The sequence below is a fragment of the Sorex fumeus genome, unplaced genomic scaffold, assembly GCF_029834395.1.
Source record: "Sorex fumeus unplaced genomic scaffold, SorFum_2.1 ptg000020l, whole genome shotgun sequence".
NCBI lineage: Eukaryota > Metazoa > Chordata > Mammalia > Eulipotyphla > Soricidae > Sorex > Sorex fumeus.
The window spans coordinates 3,511,503-3,535,000 of record NW_026606077.1 but is presented as its reverse complement, the minus strand read 5'-3'; the positions used below and the strand labels follow the sequence as shown (position 1 = coordinate 3,535,000).

Below are 23,498 nucleotides of genomic sequence, written 5' to 3'. Positions count from 1 at the left end.
TCCCTCCCCTTCCCTCCCCTTTCCTTCCCTTCCCTTCCCTTCCCTTCCCTTCCCTTCCCTTCCCTTCCCTTCCCTTCCCTTCCCTTCCCTTCCCTTCCCTTCCCTTCCCTTCCCTTCCCTTCCCTTCCCTTCCCCTCCCCCTCCCCTCCCCTCTCCTCCCTTTCCATTTCCTTTCCTTCCCATTCCCTTTCCTTTCCCTTTCTGGGTTGGGTCACACCCAAAGGTTCTCAGGGTTTGCTTCTGGCTCTGTGGTCAGGGATCCCTCCAGGTAGTTTCAGGGAACCATATGTGGTGCCTGGGAATCACACCAGGGATGGCCTCATGCAAACGAGTACTTGAATTCTTGTGCTATCTCTTCATTCCTCCAAGGACCATTTCTAATTCAGATCTCAAGTCCAATCATGTTCTTAATTTATGTAATCTTTTATTTTTGGACCCATATATGTGTATGCATTTTACTTTTCTATTTCAATTTTCAGCTTCCTTTTAATGAGCAATGTGAGTGAGTTCTTCTGGAAATTAAGTATGTGAATCAATGTTTGAAGTTTAGAAAAATGAAATAATTGTTTTATAGGTCATACTTCACTTTGGATACTCTGTGGTTCCCACATTTAAGTAAGGTGAATTAGCCGTTTCTTATGCTTAAAACAATTTCTTTTTACTCCAAACATTAATATTTATAGAACATTAATATATTATTCTTTTGAACTGTTCCTTTCTTCAGCTTTCATTTCCAAAATCTTTTGGCATTGTTTCAAACTGACATTTTAAGGACATTAAATTCACACTTGGTGTTTCAGGGCATACAATCAGGCACTTATTGGATACTCTTTTGTGCATATAATGCTGTAAGCATGAAATTTCTTTTCATGTTACCGGCAACAGTCTGCACCTTGTACAAATGCATGAAATGTTAAATACAGAAAAATGTCAACTGTTGAGCTGGCTGTTCTTTTGGTACAATGAGAGTTGATATATTTTTCATTATGAGAATTAGTAAACTGCTGGAACTGTGCAGCTATTTGATTCTTTCTATTGCTCTGACTACAAGAGAAAGCTGGGGTATCAGCGGTAAGGGCCAGGGAATTTATTGGCCAGAGCCCTGGCTGCACGTTTTCTGGCTGCTGTAGCCAGTTTTTTCTTGTCCTCTTTCTCAAATTGCTCCACAAATTTGCATAATTTAAATGAACACATTGAATGTGTAGTTTGTATAGAACATTGGCTCAGATTTATTTAAAAATATGTTGTCAAGAAAAGGAGAAAAATGAATTTGGGTAGTGAGAATGCTGAGTCTAATTAGATATTTTCCATGTTGATTTATTCATACTTCTCTTTCCTGTGAAACAGATTTTCAGTTATTTTAACCGGAGATGAGCAATCGTCATCACTGATGTTTCATTTGGTGGATTACTATTATAGTTATTATTTCTGAGCAGAAGGAATTTAATGAGAGGACAAGTCTGGGAGAGCATTTATAATGCTTACAGTTATGGTGAATGTTTGCCTTAGAGATATTGTTTGTGTCTTCGCATTCTTATCTACCTTATGTTATTTGATAAAGTAGTCAAATAGGATAGAATTTGGATTTCTCAGTTCAAAGACCATCTAAATATTTAATTTTCATACTTTTGGCTTGTTTGGGGTTTATATTTTATAGTTATTCATTTGTCTTTTTAAAGCTTGATTTTATTTTATGCTGAATTTATAATAATAGCAGCATATTCATTGTTTAACAATTATTTTGGGGATACTTGGATATTTCTACAATCTAAACCCCACCTCAACCACTGTCTTATTTTGATCTGTTGTAATTTAGTTTTTTCTTCAGGGTCAAATACTGCTCTTACCCTTTAACTATTTAAGTATATATGTTGGAAGGTGAAGGTGGGTGTGCTTATTAGGAATCTAAACAAAGTTACAGGTACAACACGGATGTTGTGTGGCCCATCCTTGCAATTATTGTTATAAGTAGAAAAACATCTACTAAAAGGAATGAATGTGTCACTGTGTCTGTGTCCTTTGAACTATTTCTTATCAATATATGGGTGATGTAAGTCCTAATAATGAAAGTTCAAGCTAAAATCTTCACATTATGCAAACTCTGACCTTTAATAAAAACATCTTGTGGTAATGTATCATTACTGGATTCTCTACCTTTATTCTTTGGCTATGAACAGATTATTTGGAAATATTGGTTTTCATATTTATTATTTTGAAGCACTACAAATATGTTTACCCTAAAGTTTCTATTTGGAGTTTTGTAAATTTCACAAATGTAAATCTGAAGAAGAAATATTCAAAAAATATATCTAATGTCTTATGAAAGAGAAAGTTCTGGGGATAACTATTACTTTGGAATTTGGTTGATAGATTAGAATATTAATTTATCGATAAATGTACTTAAAATGATTCAAATCTTAGATATGGTGTTATTTTTATTCCAACATAATGAGAAGAGGCTGGGAAGTAATTATACAACATGATAAATAATATAAAGCTTATTAGAGTTATGTTAAAAGAAATTTGTTATGCTAAAAAAGGGACAAATAATAGATTTTGACTAAATTTAAACTTTGGGAAAAAATCAGTTCCCACTTAAGTTTCTGGAAACATTTTGTCATTTGGATTTGGCACAACTTGAATTCTTTCACATTTTCTCTGTATCTGGTCTCTCAGTATCTGTGAGTTTTTCTCTTTCTGTATCATCACTGTTTTAATCTTTCATTGTATTGAAACTTTGCCTTTAGTGAGAATTACTGATGGGGAAAAATGCATGAACATTGTATTAAGAACCAGTTCAAATTTTTGAGTTTTAGTTTATTCATAGGATTGCAAGAGAAATAGAAACTCCTGTGGTTCTTTTGAGAGTTAAATTGGAACACATCAAGTAACCGGCACTGAGCAGGCACTTAATAAATGTCAGTGTCGTTTCCGTTCCTGAGTTTTCTTTTTAGTTTCCCGTGTACTGTGTAAAGTCTGTTAGGGCAAGAAATGTTTTTTTTGTTTTATATTCCTAGTGTTTCGTATGGTAGGTTCTGAAAGATTATTTGTTGATTTTAGTTTATTGTCCTGTTGTGGTAGCTTTAGCACTATTATTTTCCATTTGATCTTTCTCTCCCTGGATTGAGATGAAGGTGTTGCTTCAGTAGATGTTAGTTCAGCAGAAAACCATAATTATTTATTTTTTAAAAATAATCCTTAATATTTTATTTATTTATTTTTGCTTTTGGGGTCACACCCGGCGATGCACAGAGGTTACTTCTGCCTCTGCGCTCAGGAATTACCCCTGGCAGTGCCCAGGGGACCCTATGGGATGCTGGGAATCGAACCCGGGTTGGCCGTGTGCAAAGCAAATGCCCTACCCGCTATGCTATTGCTCCAGCCCCCATAGAAAACCATTATAATATGACTTTTTGTCATAGAATTTGAAATAGTAAGGTCAAATCACTTCCCTAGAAACTTAATTATATTCTATGAAATCTTATTAACCTGCCTCATAGCATCATAGTTATAGTAAAGTTCTGGTATATACAAAATGGTGAAGTTAATATCTGTAGAAATCTAACTAAATGGTGCATAGTAAGAAAAAAGGAAAATAAATGACAGAAAAGGACAAATATAGATGTCATTTGTCTTGTGAATGACATGGGCTGGCATTTTCAATCATTAATAATTCAAAATATGCTTTAATTTAATAAAAATAAGCCAACAATTCACTTTCTTATAGGCTGCTTCTGATTTATTAATTATTGTAACTGAACAGTATTATTTCATTCATTGCATTTTTTTCTCCTTTGTATTTAGCTAACATCTGACTTAAAAGTTAATGGAAGCATTCTAATTCTGTAAAATCAAATACTATGTAACATCTATATTATAAATAATAAATAGATAAATATTTGCTGAACATGCTATGCATGTTTTTATCATCAAAATATTAGCTTTATTGCCTTCTTGGGATTTAAGACCTGAGAGATCGTCAAGGTTGAAATTTCCTGGGTGTTTAATCTATAAAGATTTTTCTACATAGATGAGCAGCTATTGCCATAGTGTGTTTCCATGATTGGAATGTGATAACTTATTTAATACATCTCAATTATGATTTAAAATTATGCATTCATTGTGCCTTTTCTTTGAAAATAAAGGTGTGTTTTAAAACAAAGATCCATCTGGGGAACATAAAGTAACAAAATGGGAGACTAACACCCAGGAGTGGCCGAGATTAGTACCAGGAATTTTGCTCTATGGCTTGGAGGCCAGCCACACATGCTAGGGGAAAAGGAAACTCAGATAGAGAAGGGAACACCAAATAAAGGGTGTTGTGAGGATCCTCCCAGGGTGGGAGAAGCATGCTGGAAGTAGACTATAGACCAAACATGATTGCCACTCAATGCCTCTCTTGCAAAACACAGAACCCAAAAGGAGAGAGAGAACAAAAGGGAATGCCCTGCCACAGAGGCAGGGTGGGATGGGGGGACAGGGGGTGGGAGGGATGCTGGGACCCGTGGTGGTGGAAAATGGGACTGGCGGAGGGATGGGTATTTGATCATTGTATAACTGAAACCCAAGCACAAAAATTTGTAAGTCTATAACTGTACCTCATGGTGTTTCACTAATAAAAAAAATTAAAAAAAAAAAACCAAAGATTTCTTAAAAAAAGTATGCTCTTTTGTTGGAACAAAGACTAAACTAGCTTCTTATTCATGTAAAAATATTGACTGTACTTTGGGAACTATTTCTAATACTTTATAATCATTCCTAATTATTCATTGGAAGGAAGTTATTTTGTATTTTTATCACTGTATTATAATTGGGAGAAACTGAGTCTCAGTAGTAACCATTTCTCTCTACTAGCTAGTAAGGAATTTGAGAAAAATATGTTGCTATCCTAAAGATTAACTTTGTTTTCAATTTCAGTTTCAAAAGACATTTGAATCTCTTAAAAATGTCTCCAACAAGTCTGACCTCCAGAAAACCTACCAAAAACTTGGAAAAGAATTGGAAAATCTGGATTATTTAGCCTTCAAACGTCAACAGGTAAGAGAATTATCTTCAGTAGAGGAGATACGAATTACTTCAGGCTTCTCTAACCTTCTCAGAGATCAGGTGGGTCTAGGAGACTTATCTAATGTTTAGAGGAGAAAAAACGTCGTGCTATAATGTCCTGCTGTCCGCAAAGCTTCCTGTATGATTCAGTGTGATCCTTGTTTTTAGATGAACTTTAGGGCTTTTAGAAATGTCCATATGTAGAAAATTCCAGTTGGGTTGTGAAGGGAAATTATCCATTTACTAAATTTGCCTCAGTGGCATAAAAGAAACCTGTATGATAATGTCTTGATTAGAAAGCTTTTTATATTTGACATGATGATGCTTGGGAAGAAAAGTTATATTAAGATAGGGAAAAATATGTGAGTTTACTTAATAAAGCAATGAGTAGTAATGAGTTTATAATATGCATCCATCTTTAGTTTTTTGTCTGAACTCTGAAAATTAGTATTAATAATTCATATAAGATTTAAGAACAATATACTTTGCTAGTGAAGGTTTCTTTTCAACCTTTGTGGTAGACATCAAAATAAATTCAGGTAAAAATAGACTATTTTATTGTTAATGTTTTAGTGAATCATGCATTTTTCCAGAGTGGGAAAGATAAAAAATAGCATTTCATTATGCTACTTTTAGAATTAGTGTTTTATATTGTTAATGATAATAAATCCTCTGTTTTCGGGAAGATCAAACTGGTTACTATCCTCAAGTTAATGTTCTTATTTCTTCATAGCCACTAGGTGTCAGGATCGCCAAACTTTTACTCTGATCAAATGTTTGTTCCCATCAGAAGAGCCTGTTAAATTAGGTGCATGAAATTCGGGAATGTACTCAATGATGAATAGTGTCTTGAAAAATGACTAAGTAGCTGACTTGCATGGCCAGGCACTGAGTCTATTACTTAAGTCTTTCCTGCTGGTGTTGCAAAGGTTGTGACTTCCTTGTCATTACCTAAATCACAAACTTTGGTTCTGTTGGATGAGGTTTTCAAAGTAGTACTTCCTACAGTTGTATCCCACAAAGCTGATAGAATATGTTGTAGAAATAATGACTTGAGAAAAGAATTGTGTTCTAGGCATTTATCACAGACATTACATTGGCATTGAATCTTCCCATTACCTTATCTTTGTTTTGTACAATGTTCTGGGGCATACAAAATACCTCTATACAAACTTTTTTTAAAAAAATTATTTATTTATTTATTTTGCTTGTTGGGTCTCACCTGGCGATGCTCAGGGCTGACTCCTGGCTCTGCACTCAGGAATCACTTCTGGCGGTAGCTCAGGGGACCATATGGGATGCTGGGAATCGAACCTGGGTCAGCTGCGTGCAAGGCAAACACCCTCCTCGCTGTGCTATTGGTCCAGCCCCTCTATACAAACTTTAAAGAAAAAATGCAATAAGTTTTAAACTTTATTCAATTTTATTGTTTAAAATTTTATTTGTTTTATTTGGTGATGACCTAGGTATCAGCATATAAAAAGCAATTATAATCTGTTAGAGCTAGTACAGTATGTTCTCAGATAAAGATGACAGTGTTTAAAATACTGTGAGACACCGCTCAGATCTATGCGATTTTTAGTACAGTTTTGTTTCCAAGACCCGTATTTTACCATTGAGGTATATTTGAATTGGCAGGCAGTAGTCACTGTCTTCTCTTGTGTTCTCATTAACACATTTTCAGTGATTGGATTCTTACATTAGCTAATTGTAAATCAGGAAAACTGAATATTTCAAGGGCAGAAATCTTGGAGAAGAACATTGAGGACTGCTAGAGTAAATTGTGAGTGTGAAGATAAAGAAGAGGCATGTAGTGTATATCTATTATAATTTATTTTGTTTTCTCTCCTAGGTGTGAGATTAGCTTAACCTTTCCTTTATATTCCTTATTTTTTATTTTTAAAGAATGAGTGCTTATGCAGTAGGGCATTTTTGAGCTATATTTTTAGATCTGGAAGTAAGAATATTTTCATTTTCCCACTACACAAGATTAATGTTGAAAAAGTTTTGCTTAGAAAAGGTGAGAGGAGGCCAGGATAGAGGAAGTGATGGGTTTTCCAGCATGAGTCAGCCTAAAGGAAATAGGTACAAAGTAGAAATGTTAGTTTCTGGATATGTAACCTTGGAATCTACCTGCTTGGACTCTTTATTTTTTATTCTCTTATTGACATTGCACATTAGCATGATATTAGACATAATTCCAAGGGGGCAACAGCACAAGAATAGAAAAAAACCCTAGTAGGACAAGGGAACACAGGAAGGAAACAAATTAGAAAGGGTCTACAGTTGGAAAAAGTTTTAAATATATGGTTATATCCGCAAGGTAATAACACTGTCACTGTTACTATCCTCCTGTTTTTCATCGAGGGCCCACTAACATCTCCATTGTGAGACTTGTTGTTACTGTGTTTGGCATATCGAATACGTCACGGGTAGCTTGCCAGGCTTTGCCATGCGGGCAAGATACTGTTGGTAGCTTGCTGGGCTCTCCGAGAGGGGCGGAGGAATCGAACCTGGCTCGGTCGGGCTGGCTGAATACAAGGCAAACACCCTACCGCTGTGCTATCGCTCCAGCCCAGGTAATAACACACTTCATCTATAGTGTAGTTCCCACATTTCTGTATTAATTTGAGACATTATAAATCAAGAAATTTTCTTGGGTTTTTAAATTAGTGAAAAAGTTAAAATCCTGAGTACTATACTGTCGCAATCTGTGTGGCGATATGGGCTTATACCTAATGTTCTGGCTAAGCTATCAATTAATATACTTATTACATTTGAATACCTATACTTACTAGTTCTAGGTTGGCAATACCAACAAGCATTGTATTATTTGTTCCTTAGTGATGATGATTAGGAATGAAATAGCTTCTCTTCTTAACTGAGCTCAGTGAATTAACCCCTTTAGATGATTCCAAAACCAGAAGGGTACATAAAATCTGGTAAAAATGGAATGAAATGAAATGGTATTTCTTATGAATAAGTAAAAAATATAAATAAATTAGATGAAATTTATTTAGTGACAATGATTTCTGGTAAATTAGCACTCTTGATATTGACAACAAAATTCCTGACTGATATAGACTAACCACATAGGAAATAATTGTAGGCTTACAATTTAATTGCACCCAAGAAATATGAGGACTAAAGCCATCTAGGTCTCCTATGAAAATAAGACTTAGAAAAACAAAAGTGAATAGTATTTGCTTTGTATGATAGCATGCAGAGAAGAGGATTGATGAATCACAATGATATTCTTCACAATATAAAGATTAATAGCAAGCCCTATATTATGGACTATATAGAATTGGGGATATGAAATGACGTAGAATTGGCAGTTGCTTATCTGAGAGCATAGAGCTTCCATTTACAGTAATTCAGAAAATGAAAGTTCTAAATATATTTTACATAGGTCCTTTAAAGATACAGTACATATGCATATGGGATTATTTAGATGCAATCCAAGGAAAAGTGTAATTGAGGATCGGACTGAATGAACACTATGGAGAAGTATTGAGGTTCTAGAAAAAATGTTATGAAAGTAATAGATTCACTTCAGTGGCCTTTGTTAGATGAAATGTGTTAATATTTCATTTGGGAGAGTATCTTTCTTTTTATTGATTTGGAATTAAACCAATTGCCTTGAAAGAGTTCAGAGTGAATTATTTCTTGTATGTGTAACTGAGCCAAAGACGGGTATATTAAAGTATTCATAGCTTATTAGATGTTATTCTGTTTCTTATTGGTTCAATCAAGTAAAATTATTTATGCAATGTGTATATGATTTCTGAAGATCCCCAAACAGTTCAGATATTATTAAAATTTTACTCTACAGATGTGAGATGTTGAATTATAAGTGTGCTACATTAAAGTTCAAGTTAACCCAAACAGTTTATTTTATTATGCATTTGAAATTCCTTTTTTCCTGTCAGTTTAGTTTAGTTTAGTTTTGTTTTTTGAGCTATAGCAATTATGCTTAGGATTTTCTCCTGACTGGAATCAGGAGTCACCTCTATTGGGGATAGAACTAAAATATAGCCTTAAGTGTATTATCATCTCTTGTCTATTTTTCTGCTTGAAAATAATCAGTGGATGTGGAGGGTAGGTTTTTTACTGCTAACATGATATTGGTAGCTTAAGATATAAATTAAGAAAGGTATAAAGAATCAAAGAACTTTAAATTAAGGTGTCTTCAGAATTAATCTAACCAAATTGTTTTATTTAGGAATGAGAACAATGATAATCAAGGAGATTAGATATCTTATAAAAGTCTACACAATTTACTAATGGCAGAACTGGGATGAGGTAACAGGAAGTGATATTTCCTTGTGTGTGTGTGTGTGTGTTAGCATAACTTAGCCATTTGTATATTGCTCATTTGACATCTCTGGTTTGTAACCTGGCCCTCAGAGAAGACATACAGACACAAAACGCTTTTCTCTCCCATTTGAAAATCTGTATGATTCTGGAAACTGGGTGGTTTACAGAAATGCTCTCTAATGACATTCCAGAGTCAGAGCAGAAGGGACTCAGGCTATGAGAACACATGAACTGGGAGAGCTTGCTCAGCTGCAGCTTGCAGACAGGCTCTGTTAGCATCATTGGTGTAACTGAGGTCCATTCTCTCCAGGAAAATCTCTATTTCTGTGGGCTCTGAAATCTTAGAGATGTTTTCCTCTGTTTTAACTTCTGCAAGGTAGCATGATACTCTCCTCTATCCAAGCAAGTGTGAAATGGAGGCGCCTTGCCTAGTTCCTTAAGATGATGAGAGTGTGTCTCTCATTTCAGAGAATCTTCCATCTGTACCCAAAAGACTGTGGATGGAGTCATCTTAAAAATGCAAATTTCTAGCTGCTTTCCTTCCCTACATAAGAAGAAAGAAGTTTCTTTTGATTGTTCAAGATGCATAGCAAAATACTAAAATAGGACACAGAACATTTAAGTTTTAGTGAAGTTTTTATTTATTCTTTTACTGATTATTCTCATACTTCAATGAAAGTTTCCGTTTCTTTCAGTTTGGGTCTAGGAATTAGGATCAAAACCGAATTTTCTATCAGGATAAGGGAAGGGAGACCAGAAAGAGTATAATTTCCTTGAATCTATAGAAAACATTGCTTTGGGACTATGGGATTATTTTGGAGATTGGTCTTTCTACTAAATTGTAGAAACAATGAGGGTAATTTTATATATGATTTTACGTACATATGCATATTAGTCAGTTGAACCATCCATAAATGGAAATCATCCAGTAAAGCATTTTTAAAATGGAAAAGACAATGCAGTAAAATTATAGTGTTTTATAAGAGGAAGGATTCAACTGTATCAGTACATGGATACAGAAATAATACAAAAATTTTGTGCTTTTCTATGGTATAGGTGTTTTGATTTCTTGGCCAATTTCTATATCTTGTGTTTTAAAACCCATGTGTCTAAAATTTTACTATGTAAAAATATCATGCAGAAAGTTTTCTAAATTAATATTGGAATTTGGTGATGGAAATATATGCTGGTGGAGGTATGAGCATTAGAACATTGAATGGCTGAAATCCAATTATGAACAACTTTGTAACTGTGTGTCTCACAGTGATTCATAAAAATAAAAAAAGAAAGAGATCAGAAAAAAAAAATTTCAGTTCAGTAGGCTGAAATACAATTAGTGAATCAAACGAACTCCTGATTGATGCTGATACTACTGGTCCATAAGCCAAATTTTAAGTTTTGTGGAAAATTAAATAACAAATTATAGCAGAACATTATTGCTACTTCTATCTCAATAGCCAATTGCATTTGCGAAAGCATAGTGAGTACTTAGTAAAATCTGGATTTGAATGACTATCTGGTAGTAGGGTTTGTATCTATATGTAGGAACAGATTATATTGCCACCGATACTTTAATTATGTATGTGTTTTGTTATCCTTTATCATAAAGTTTTGGTCTATTTTGGTGTTTACTGTCATGTGAAAGGAAAGGACAAATTTCCATACATACATATTGTGTTTTAACAGATGACGTTTCAGCAGTGGAAGTTATCCTTTATATATTTCCATAGGTTAGAAAGGATAGATTGAATATAAGAGAATAGATTGAATGTGAGAAGCTGAGTCTGAGGTACAGATTATTGAAGAGAGTAAGAATGTAGTTCTTTGTTTTGAGGCTATGCCATGCAATGCCCAGGGCTTATCTATGGTTCTGTGCTTAGGGATTGATCACTCCTAGGGTAGACTCAGGGAACTATATAGGGTGTCAGGGACTGAACCCAGATCGGTTGGCTGATAAGGAAGCTCCCTACCTGCTGTACTATCTCTCCAGCCCCCCAAGAATGTGGTTTTACAGCTCTGCATTTTCCAATGTGACTTGGTCTTCATTGAGCATGGGACCTTTTGATTTTGCTTACCAGCTTTTGTTCTGGAAAAGCAACTTTAGTAACATTAAATATAAAACTGATGAAGATTATAACCTTGAGCATATTCATGTTAAATTTGATGATGTAGACATACAGGCTGGGTATGTCTACCTCTATACCTATTCAGAAAATGTCACTAAATATCACAATGACTATTGTTATGTTCTATTCAGGAAAAGAACTACTGCTGCAGCTCTTAGTGTTAATAGTGGAGACTGGAATTTGCCTAGAACAATACTGAAAATCAAAGAAAATGTTGAGGTTATTTAGTTGTACTTTATAAAATGTTTTAAATGTGAATACACAAAATTATACCTCTGTTTTTTTTTTTTGGTATTAATACAGGGGGTTCCATTCCTGGTGACACTAGTCCAACAAGATCAGACAGTTCAATGCTAGGGTGGGATCTACTAGACCACAGCCAGCAGTGCTTGTGAGGTCATGAAATATTTGCGATCAAATTCAGGCATTGTGCTGGCAAAGCATGGACCCCTGACTCTTGAGTCATATCCTGACCCTCATCCATCCTTTTGTAGATGATACACGGTATGTTAGGGGCTGATTGCCTGATTGCCTGAGAGCTGATTTAATATGTATTGAGATATTCAGTTCATTTTTTAAATTCAAGATTATTTTTAGTGTTAGTTGTGAGAGTTTTGCAAATGCAACGATTGCCACCTGTAATGCCTGTGGTTTTGTTCTTTCTAAATATTTTTTTATTAACCCAGTATTTTCTTGGTTGTAGTAAGCAACATTACTGTATACATTCTGTGTGTAAATGCTGCTCATATTATTATAGCATCTGATCACACAACAGTTGAATATTTATCACTTTATTATAAAACCTTTGTTCCAAAAGAGCTGTATGAGCCTATTAGATACATACCCAATTAAGTAGGTAATGACCTGTGTCCACATCCATATAGCATAAACAACTGACCTGTGGCTGGTTCTCCAGGTGTGGTGCTGATTGTTGATCAGAGGTACTTAGGTAATGGCTAAAACTGCTTTGATTATTTTGAGCATTTTTGTACTCTGAATATGATTAAAATTGCACATTTTATTCTTATCGTGCACTTAATGAAGAAATAATAGTGTTTTCTCATTCTGTGTTAGATATTTATGTTTGTCAATGGTGCTATGCTCTCCATCTCCCCATCTAAACATTGAGACAGTTGGAAGCCTGCCTTGTTACTTTCATTGGTATGAAATATCTACGTCATTATTGATCCACGTACATTATATCTCCATCCTAAATTTATATTTTTTAAATGAAAGGCAACTTAATTTTGGTCATTTTCCCCAACTTCAATGTTGAGAGTTATTAGGAATGGGATACTTTAGGCAGTTTTGATAGTAACTATGAATTTAGAAACAAAATTATGGTAAATCCTCAAGTTTTGGGACTTCTTTATCTGTTTGAAGCTTGTTTTATAGAGTAAATCATTACCTCTGACATTGGGTCTGGGTAGCAAGTCCTAGGAATGTGATAAAATGTCATGTAACAGACATAGAAAGATTGCATTCATCTGGGGAACATAAAGTAACAAAATAGGAGACTAACACCCAAGAATAGCCGAGATAAGTACCAGGAGGATTACTCCATGGCTTTGAGGTCGGCCGCACACGCTAGGGGAGAAGGTAGCTCAGATAGAGAAGGGAACACCAAATAAAGGGTGTTGGGAGGTTCCTCTCACGATGGGAGATGTGTGATGAGAGTAAACTATAGACTGAACATGTTTGCCACTCAATGTCTCTTTTGCAAACCACAGCACTCAAAAGGAGAGAGAGAACAAAAGGGAATGTCCTGCCCCATGAGGGGGGGCGATGGAGGGTGGGAGGGATACTGGGATCAGTGGTGGTGGAGAACGGCACTGGTGGAGGGATGGGTACTCTATCATTGTATAACTGAAACCCAAGCACAAAAATTTGTAAGTCTACAACTGTACCTCATGGTGTTTCACTAATAAAAATTTAAGGAAAAAAATGTCATGTAAAAAAAGATAATTTTTGTTAAGCAGCAGTGTGAACTTGCTGAGAAAAAAATTAGAGAAAATTCCTTTGTCTATTTCTCACTGAACAAAAACATAAGTTTGTACCATAGAAGGAGTAGACATATTTAAAGTCATACTTATTTAACAACTAAGGAATATATTTATTTCACTTAAGAAACAGAAATATTAAGTCTAAAGACTAAACCGTAGTGAATAACAATGTGTAACTGAATTTTAATTTACATCTCTATGGAAGGAGTTACCTTAGATTTCTCTTTGAAATATATCAGGAACTTTTTTTTGTATTGAAAATAGGAAGTACATAATTTCTAGTATAATATCTTAAATGTTTGATCTTTTAATGTTTTAATGTAAAAGAATGTGAGGGGCTCTAGGAAAAAAATCAGTTATATTTCTGGTAGGTTCTTTTTGAAAAGAAAGAAAGTTATATTAAGTAATGTATGATCAGTAAGGGTTGCTCTTGTATACATGTACACTTAAATTTGTAGTATATGCAGTATCAGTAGTTTCCTATTTCATTAAGCTGCATATATCTGCTCCTCTGGCATAATTGTTACTCTGTACTTTAAGATGTTTCACAGCTTTTTTTTTTTTTTAAATATCTGTATTTTAAAGTCAGACGTACTATTTATTTATTTATTTTGGGGGGGTCACACCTGGCGATGCACAGGGGTCACTCCTGGCTCTGCACTCAGGAACCACCCCTGGCGGCGCTCAGGGGACCACATGGGATGCTGGGAATCGAACCTGTATCGGCCATGTTGGCTGTGTGCAAGGCAAACGCCCCACCCGCTGTGCTATCGCTCCAGCCCCAGATGTTTCACAGCTTTTTGTTTTCTATTCTTTATGTAGGGCTGGAGCTATAGCACAGTGGGTAGGTCGTTTGCCTTGCACACGGCCAACCCAGGTTCGATTACTCTGCCCCTCTCGGAGAGCCCAGCAAGCTACCAAGAGTATACTGCCTGCCCACACGGCAAAGCCTGGCAAACTCCCCATGATGTATTCGATATGCCAAAAACAGTAACAACAAGTCTCATAATTTGTTGTGAGACGTTACTGGTGTCTGCTTGAGCAAATCAATGAACAATGGGAGGACAGTGCTACAGTGCTACATCCTTTATGTAAGGACTTGATAATTTCTTGTAAGGATTTGGGGGAATTTAGGGCTTCCTAGACCATGTGCAGGAGACCTGGGGAGCCCCTCCCGGAGATTCTTGTCCATCCTGACTGTGGATTTGATGCATCCCTATTCAGGGCCTGCTGTTTCGAGGCCTTTAGAGCCACACCTGGCAGTTCACAGGGCCCTACAGGACTGTACTCAGCAGTATTCTAGGGACCATGTAGTGCTGGGGTTCTAACCTGGAATGGCTGTATGCAATAGGCATGCATCTTAACTCTTGTACTAACTCCCTGGCCTCCAAAAGTTGGTAATTTCTTTCTGTCAATAGTAGAGATAAATGAAAAAAAATATGTCAAATAAATGTTCACCTATATTTTAATATATATTTTCCATGTGGTCTTGTTTGAGACCTTAGTTCAATGAACACATTCTAAGATGAGTTCTTAGACAAATAAAGCAATTGAGAATACTGAAAAACATGAACAGTTATGAGTATTGTCAAAAGACAGAGGAGATCATTAATTTTTTAAATGAAATTTGATCTTTAATGTATTTATGCTGAAGATTAGTAATTTAAGAGATCTATATACTCAAAAACAATAATAATAACCATAAATAACTGTAATAAATAAAGATTTCACCAGAGATATGGGATAGAACACATATTTTGCATGAAGGAGGTCTGGGTTTGATTTCCAGTGCCACATATTCTCCCCAGTACTGCTGGGAGTGAGTCCTGAGCTTCACTGGGTGTGTCCTCCAAAACCAAACTGAATCAAGTCAGACCAACAAGAAGCACCCAGTTAAGATAAGTATATAGAGTGTTGAAGGTAAAGTACCTCTGTTTTCCCTAGTAGTTCTCTAAAAATAACAGCATACATCTGGGGAATTATGTTAATGAATTATGTTAATGAACTGGTGGGATTAGAATAACATTGTGTGTAAGATGAGGAATTATTTTATCATATAAGTAATCCATAAGCATGTCTTTGTAATACATAATCATGATCTCAAAACAATAACTTATATCATATGTAGTCATATGCGTGTTATTCTCAACTTGCCAAACTCTAGAAATGGACTTTATAAAAGATTCTCTTGGGTCAGGATTGGCATACAGAACAGTGAGGAGAAATTACTGTTGAAATGTAAACTTATGTAATTATACGGTATTTTGGGAAGTTTGCATTTCAAAAGGGAAATACATAAAAATAATGAGTGACATAGTTATATCAAACAGAAACCTGAAAGTTGGCTAGATTTCCTCCTAAGTGTGAACACAAACTTTAGATTTCTGAATAAAATTCCCATCAGTATATGATGCTAGTCTGCTGAAAATAATAGGACCCATATGGTCGCTCACACAGCAAGATGAAAGTTTTGTTTGCTATGCATGAAAGCAATTTTCTACTAGAAGAATTTGTGAAAAAAATATAATTATAAAGGAAGTGAATTTATGGAAAGAATTTAAACTCTTCCCAGCATGTGTAATACCTTCTATGACAGTATTTTTATTTAGGAAACATACTATGCAGGATTTCACTTTAATAACAAAAAATTGGTGACATTATTTACATAGTGATAGAGGGGCATCTAGTTAGTGCTAAATATTCGCATGCAGATTATTAATATAAGATTTGGAATGCTAGCAGAGCATATATATTGAATTTAAAAAAAACTTTAAACACTATGGTTTACAAAGTTGTTCATAATATAGTTGGTTTGTGTATTCAGTGTTCCCACACCAATCCCATTGTAGCTATTGGTACATCAAGACCCAGGAACATGGAGACTATTATGTGATCTAGGGCTGATGGCTCAAAGATACACATGCCATGGATAAGCTGGAAGATACCATTCATGCAGGTCACAGACTGATGATCATATGACAACGTTTATTGGACAGGATAATGGTTAAGTATAGGGCAGAAAAGAATGCATTACAGGAAGGAAGGATGCATTACAGGAAGGAAGGAAGGAAGGAAGGAAGGAAGGAAGGAAGGAAGGAAGGAAGGAAAGAAGAAAGGAAGGAAGGAAGGAAGGAAGGAAGGAAGGAAGGAAGGAAAGAAGAAAAGGAGGCAGACAGGAAGAGGAAGATGTATTCTGTGGTTATATGGGCTAGATGGAAGGGAGCGTCAAGAGGTGTCACAAGATTTCTATGACCTAATGCAGAGATGGAACAATGAGCTTTTCAGATAATACAGGTATCAGCTCCTCCTATCTCAAATCCCTGGCCATAGGCAATTGCAAGGCCATGGAACCATGCTAATTGTCAGGGAATGATGACTTTCCTGGCAATCACCATATCAGAGCAATCACCTTCTTGGAGCCTGTTCACAAGCACCATGGTACAAGTGACCAGGGTGTGGCCAGGAAGAACTCCAACACCCTCCACTAGAGTTACCTTCCCTCTACCATTGTCCTACTTCCCTAGTCTTCTCTCTTGTCAGGCACAGAATAATTTTTTTTATATTGCTTGCTACAAAAAAATGGTAAGTGGAATTATCAAAAAATAGTTCAGCACAAAAAAAAGTTTGTGAGAATTGTTGTATTTCACAGTGGGGTTTTTAAAGTCATTGTCTGAGGATTTACTGAGCTTTTTGTGGCTAGTTTAGTCTTCCGTGTTGTTTTTGTATATTGATCTCAGTTGCTTCTATGCTACATTCCCATCTAATTTGCTGTGCTCCTACTAGGCTGTCTGTATTGTGGAATTTGAAGGTGTTTCTCCAGGATCTGTATAACTGAGATGATCCTCAGCCAGCCCCCATCCTGAGGGTCCCCCAGAGGATTCAGCCTAGACTTGTATGCCCATGAGTTTCATCAGCTTGGCTGGGCATCTCTTCTGAGAGTTGCCATGGGTCTGTGAAACTGGTCCATGTATATGGTGGTGACTGGAGGATGTGGGTGTGAATGCTGTGGTTACCAGTAGTACCGTGTGAGAGCTATGAGGGTTGGTTGCCCGCCCCTATTTTGAGAGGATCCCAACATATTAGATATTATACAGTCATAAAGATTTTCCACTTCTTACACTGTGAATGTCTCTTATACAAGTTGTCTGTAACTTATTTGGGCTTTAAAACAATCCTGTGATACAAGATGATATCACTCATATGTGATATTTAGAATGACTGTATGAGGGAATGCAATGTTTTAAAGGATAGATGCCCTGATCAACCTGGGCCCCAGAGTTTGGGAGGAGAAGGAAAGAAATAGTGGAGATGTGGGCAAGAGACAGATGAGAAGTGACAGTTTCCAAGTCAGGGGAGCAAGGTACAAATGTGGTGTTAAGGAATGATAGAACCAAATATCCAAACCATAGAGTCAACAACAGTGGAATTCAAGAGACCCAAATTTTAACAACCAAACTAGAAAGGTACCTGTCAAGAGGATAGGCTGATGGTGGGTGGAATGGGGGTATATGGGAGGAAATCTGGAAACATTGGTGGGGGGAAGTTGACGCTTGTGGTGGGATTGGTGATGCAGTATTGTATGTCTAAAATTCAACTATTAATAACTTTGTAAATCATAGTGCTTTAATAAAAATGTGAAAAAAAATCATGCAATAGGGAATGTTATACAGCTATGACCTAAGCCTTGGAATGATGGGTGAAAGCAGATATATCTTTGGTAATATATTTAAGACTAGGCCTTTGGGCCAGAGATATAGTACAGTGGGTAGGGCATATAGTCAACCTGGGTTCAATCTCTGGCACCCCAGATGGGCTCTTAAGTCTGAGTACAGAGCCAGAGCCAGGAATATACCCTGAGCACCACTAGCTGTGCTCTGCCCCCTGCTCCAAATAAATACAAAACAAAAGACTAGGTCTTTTGCTTTTAATTCCTACTCACTGAATCCTACCTTATTTTATGGTAGGGAATAATAACTAATGCTTAATGTGAGGATGGTAGTATTGTTTGAAGGGAATGCTAAGGTAAGTTAAGTAAGGAATGGGACTTAGGAACAACATTGTGGCCCAATGATAAAATGATTCTTAGGTAGGAGCCAGTGGTTCAACAAGCACCTAGTTTAAAAGAATATTATGAAGGGAGATTGATAAGGAAATGTTAGAGTTTGGTGTAATATGGAATTAGGGCACTTTCCAAGAGGCTAAATGCAAATTTTTGTGTTCTAATTTTACTATAAGATATGATTTGTTCTTTTCCCCAATTTTTTTTTTTTTACTGGATCATTAACACTTGAAGAAAATTTCAAATAAGGCCTAGACAATAAAGAATGACTTAAAGAAAATCTCTCTCTTGGTTTACGGGCCTCATTTGGTGATGTTCAGGGGTTAATCCTGGCTCTACACTCAGGGATCACTTCTGTTGGTGCTTGGGGCACCATACGGGATGCTGGGGATCAAACCTGGGTTGGCCGGTTGAAAGGCAAGCACCATAGGATAAAAGGCAGGCATCCTATCCTCTGCGTTATCACTCCAGCATCCTCTCCCCCACCTTTTTAAAAAAAGTTAAGTAGTACAATAATGTTTCTTTATCCCTTCCTAAGTCACCTGAGGAAACTCCCTCCAAGCTGGAAAGAGTGAGTAGAGTGGACTGGAATAGAGCAAGCTGACGTCTAGTCTGTTTCATTGCTTCTACTACCATTGTCTGACATTCCTTACACATTCCACAAGGTGAGGGACATGGGATCATCTACTGGAATCTGAGATGATGAGTCAATTCAGTCCTAATCTGAACCTATGTAATCACAAAGATTTCTAAGGAACTTAAGGAGAAGAGTGAGTATTTTCTAGTATGTTATCAGTCAGAATCTTATTGGTTTGTAAATTGCGTGAAAGGGCATCAGAAAATTTCCTTCGGACCAGATTCATAGTGTAGAAATCATATGAGAGAAGACTCTGAGAGCATATTCACATGAAGAGGAAAGGAAAGAAGGTAGACAAGGGGAAGGGGAGGGTATATAGTCGAATCCAGGAATGTCAGAGGATGCAGTGTTAGCTGCAAATTGCAGACTATTGTTTTGCCATTTGAGAGAGTACTGGTCAGTGCTGATGACCAGGTGAGAGATAATGCATCAGAAATAAGAAATTCATGAAAGATCAAGGTAGATCCTAGATGACTATTTTTAACAATGGTTTTACATTGGCTGCTATATGAATAGACTTGAGGCTTAGACTCTTCCTCAAGGAGGAAGAATCAGAAGAAAACTCCAGGGGTATTTAAACCTGACTATAATTGAATTAAAATGGAATTGATTTGAGAAATCATGCAATTGGTCTGTGTTTACTTGAAAGGGATTAGATTAAATTTTTGCCTGAGCAAAGTAGGGTTTTAAACAAAAACATTATTATAGGATATAAAGTTATTATTTGTCAATTATATCTCAATAAACTTGAAGAAAAAAAGGGATGTTTTTGCACATATAATTGCCAAATTTGTATCTGCTGTAAAGTTCCAAATCTCCAGGAATTTGGAACATTGCACATTTAGAAATAAATCAGACATTATATTATAGTGAGTAATGGAGTGTGTGTGTGTGTGTGTGTGTGTGTGTGTGTGTGTGTGTGAGAGAGAGAGAGAGAGAGAGGGAGAGGGAGGGGGAGAGAGAGTGCTAAGGCCTTATTTATTTACTTTGAGTTTTGACTTTCATATTATTTTTTCTGCCATAGCCAGATGGGAAGGAAGGTATCACTTAGTTAGCACTGTCAGATAGAATTTAGTATGCCTAGTTATGCTTAAATTTTAGCTAAGTGACAAATAATATAACATGTTCCAGATACTTCATGGTACATACTTACTTATACTGTAAAAACTTATCAATTTTTTGAAATTAAAATTTCCTTGGGAATGTCTGATTGTTTATTTGCCCTCTTTGTAATTTTACTTTTTGGTTCATTGAGCTAGTGAAGTGATAAAATGTGTCTGCACTTTTCTCCATCTGTCTGGGAAGTCTGACAACAGGTGGGTGAAGTAATTGTTCATCTTGAAGTTTGAACTAGCTTGTGATTCACCCAAATCAGAGCAGAAAGAGTGGAGAAGTTTAAGAAAATTTCAAGAAAGTACCTATTTGGTAACTTGTTCTAGAATGCACATGTAATGGCAGAATCAGTTTTATTCCAGGTCCAAATGGGTGCAAACACACACTTTTAAGGAACTTTTCAGAAGCATATTTTCTTTTACAAGGTATAATACTCCTAAGTTCTGGGTAGTTAGTAACTGCTGCTGTCTTTGTTAATGTACTCTTCCAGTATGGTAAAGCCTATAAAAGGAATTTTACAGATCTTTTCCAGGAAGCATGTCTTTGAAATTAGTAGAATTATTTTAAAGAAATCATGAGATGATACTTCTTTTTAACTTGGCATTTATTTCAAAGGATGTTACTGAAATTAAACCAGTGGGCGTTTAGCCAAAATAGTGCAGTGACACAATGATGTCATTTAGAGGAATGTTGTGCTAAGTTTAAATAGCTCTAGTTATTAGCAACTTTGAAAATCATAAAGAAATAAAAAAATAATTTTCTACTTCTGTAGAATACAGTTAGATTTTGCGAAACATTTCACCTGGATTAGACAGTTGGCTTTCAGTAACTATTTTAGGATACCATTGCCAACAACTCTTCTTTCCTTATACTTAGTTTTCTATTGAGTCCCAGAATAATCTTCTGTACTGGATCCCAATTCCTTCTATCCTCTGAGATAGACTACTAAGAATTCCTATTTCTCTTTATTCTCAATTTTTTCCTGCTCAGTTTCCTTCTTCAGTGTAATAAACAGTTGAAGTTTGGCTAACAATGATAACCTTTTTCAAGCAGTATTCCCTTCTAGTAACAGCCCTCACTCTTTTATTCCTTACGGTTAACTTTCTGAGAGAGTTTTCAGTAAACCAAAACGTTTATTTTAATTGCATAAGTACTTGGTTAGAAATGGGGAAGCTTGAATATTTCTTGTAGCTAGTTATTATTGTTTCTATTATTATTATTATTGTTATAATTTGCAGTGGACTGGAGTGATAGCACAGTGGTAGGGCGTTTGCCTTACAAGTGGCCAACATGGCCGACCTGAGTTCGATTCCTCCGCCCCTCTCAGAGAGCCTGGCAAGCTACCGAGAGTATCTCGCCCGCCCGGCAGAGCCTGGCAAGCTACCCGTGACGTATTTGATATGCCAAACACAGTAACAACAAGTCTCATGATGGAGACGTTACTGGACCCACTCGAGCAAATCGATGAACAACGGAAGGACCGTGACCGTGATAATTTGCAAGCTGGGGTTTGGATGCAGGGACTCACACCTACGGCATAGTGCTCTCTTATAGAGCCATATGTCACAATCCATTTTATTTTTATTTTTTTTCAGTGCTGAATATGGAACTCAGAACCTCACACAAGGCAAAGCAAACACTCAATCACAGAACCCCATCCCCCGGACCTAGCTAATTATTAACTAAAGTTTTATTTCTACTAAATATTAGACACTACAAGAACAAAATAATCTGAACATAAAAACAAAAATGTTTTTCAAATATGAGATAGTATATAAAATCAAACACTTACTATAAAATTATGTTATGTAAATATTTTCTTTGTGATTTTTTTCATGATGTGTGTGTGTGTGTGCTACGTGATTTATGTTCCTGAAGATTGGAGATCAAGGAAATGTAACATGGAATATCTTTCTGTTTTGTTTCAAAGCTGTCTTCAGAAGCAGTCATGGTGATTGCCTTGAGGATTTCAAACTGTGATCAGATTTAAGACAATCTGTTAGGAAATTTTTTATGTTCATCCTATGGACACTAAGTTCTTTTTAGTAGTTTCTGTTTTATTAAGTGTAGGGAGGAAACATTTTTGTGTTTTTTTATATTATTCCCTGTATTTTAATTTAAAGTCAGCTCATTGGTACTGTCTTGACCAACTATGCAGCTTGCCAGTGGATTTAATGAGGAGGGATTTTTATGAGCAGTAAGGCAGATGTAAGAACCAGATTTAGTAATTGTTCTGGTGGCTTTAATTATGTGCTCACAATTTTCTCCTTAGCACTGTTCTCTCATTTTTTGTAACTTTTATTTTTTACACTGGAGATTCAAATATGGTTCTTTATTAAAGTTAAGGTGAATATACTTTCCCATTCTGTAGATTGTCTTTGTATTCTGGTCACTGTATCTTTTGAGGTGCAGAAGCTTCTTAATTTAAGATAGTCCCATTTGTTTATCTCTGTTTCCACGTGGTTTGTCAGTAGATTGTCATCTTTGAAGATACTGTTAACCTCAACATCGTGGAGGGTTTTGCCGGCCTTGACTTTAATGCACCTTATGAATTTTGGCCTGATGTTGAGATCTTTATTCCATTTTTATCTGACTTTTGTGCATGGTGTTAGGTCGAGACCTAAGTTCATTTTTTTGCATGTGGTTGTCCAGTTATGCCAGCACCATTGGTTGAAGAGGCTTTCCTTGTTCCACTTCACATTTCTTGCTCCCTTATCAAAGATTACATGTTCATATATTTGGGGTTGTGTGTACGGATATTTCACCCTGTTCCATCGGTCTGTGGCCCTGCCTTTGTTCCAGTACCATGCCATTTTAATTATTACTGCTTTGTAGTGGAGCTTGAAGTTAGGGAGGTTGATTCCTCCCATTTTCTTTTTCCCAAGAATTACTTTAGCTATTCGTGGGGGCTTATTGTTCCATATAAATTTCAGGAGTATTTGCTCCATTTCTTTGAAGAATGTTATGGGTATCCTTATAGGGATCGCATTGAATTTGTACAGTGCTTTGGGAAGTATTGCCATTTTGACAATGTTAATTCTCCCCATCCATGAGCAGGGGATATTTTTCCATTTCCTCGTGTCCTCTTTTACTTCCTGAAGTAGCGTTTTGTAGTTTTCTTTGTACAGGCCCTTTACTTCCTTAGTTAAGCTGATTCCTAGGTACTTGATTTTCGGGGACACAATTGTGAATGG

General features: G+C 36.1%; 1 protein-coding gene across 1 annotated transcript in view; it reads left to right on the top strand.

Moving 5' to 3' along the window:
* The window catches only part of CTNNA3 (catenin alpha 3), a 1,757,578-nt gene that overhangs the window by 147,751 nt on the left and 1,586,329 nt on the right, over positions 1-23,498 (top strand). Inside the window, exon 5 of the mRNA XM_056113567.1 lies at positions 4,918-5,037. Within this exon, the coding sequence (XP_055969542.1) occupies positions 4,918-5,037 (120 nt within the window). The remainder of the gene's footprint in view (positions 1-4,917; positions 5,038-23,498) is intronic.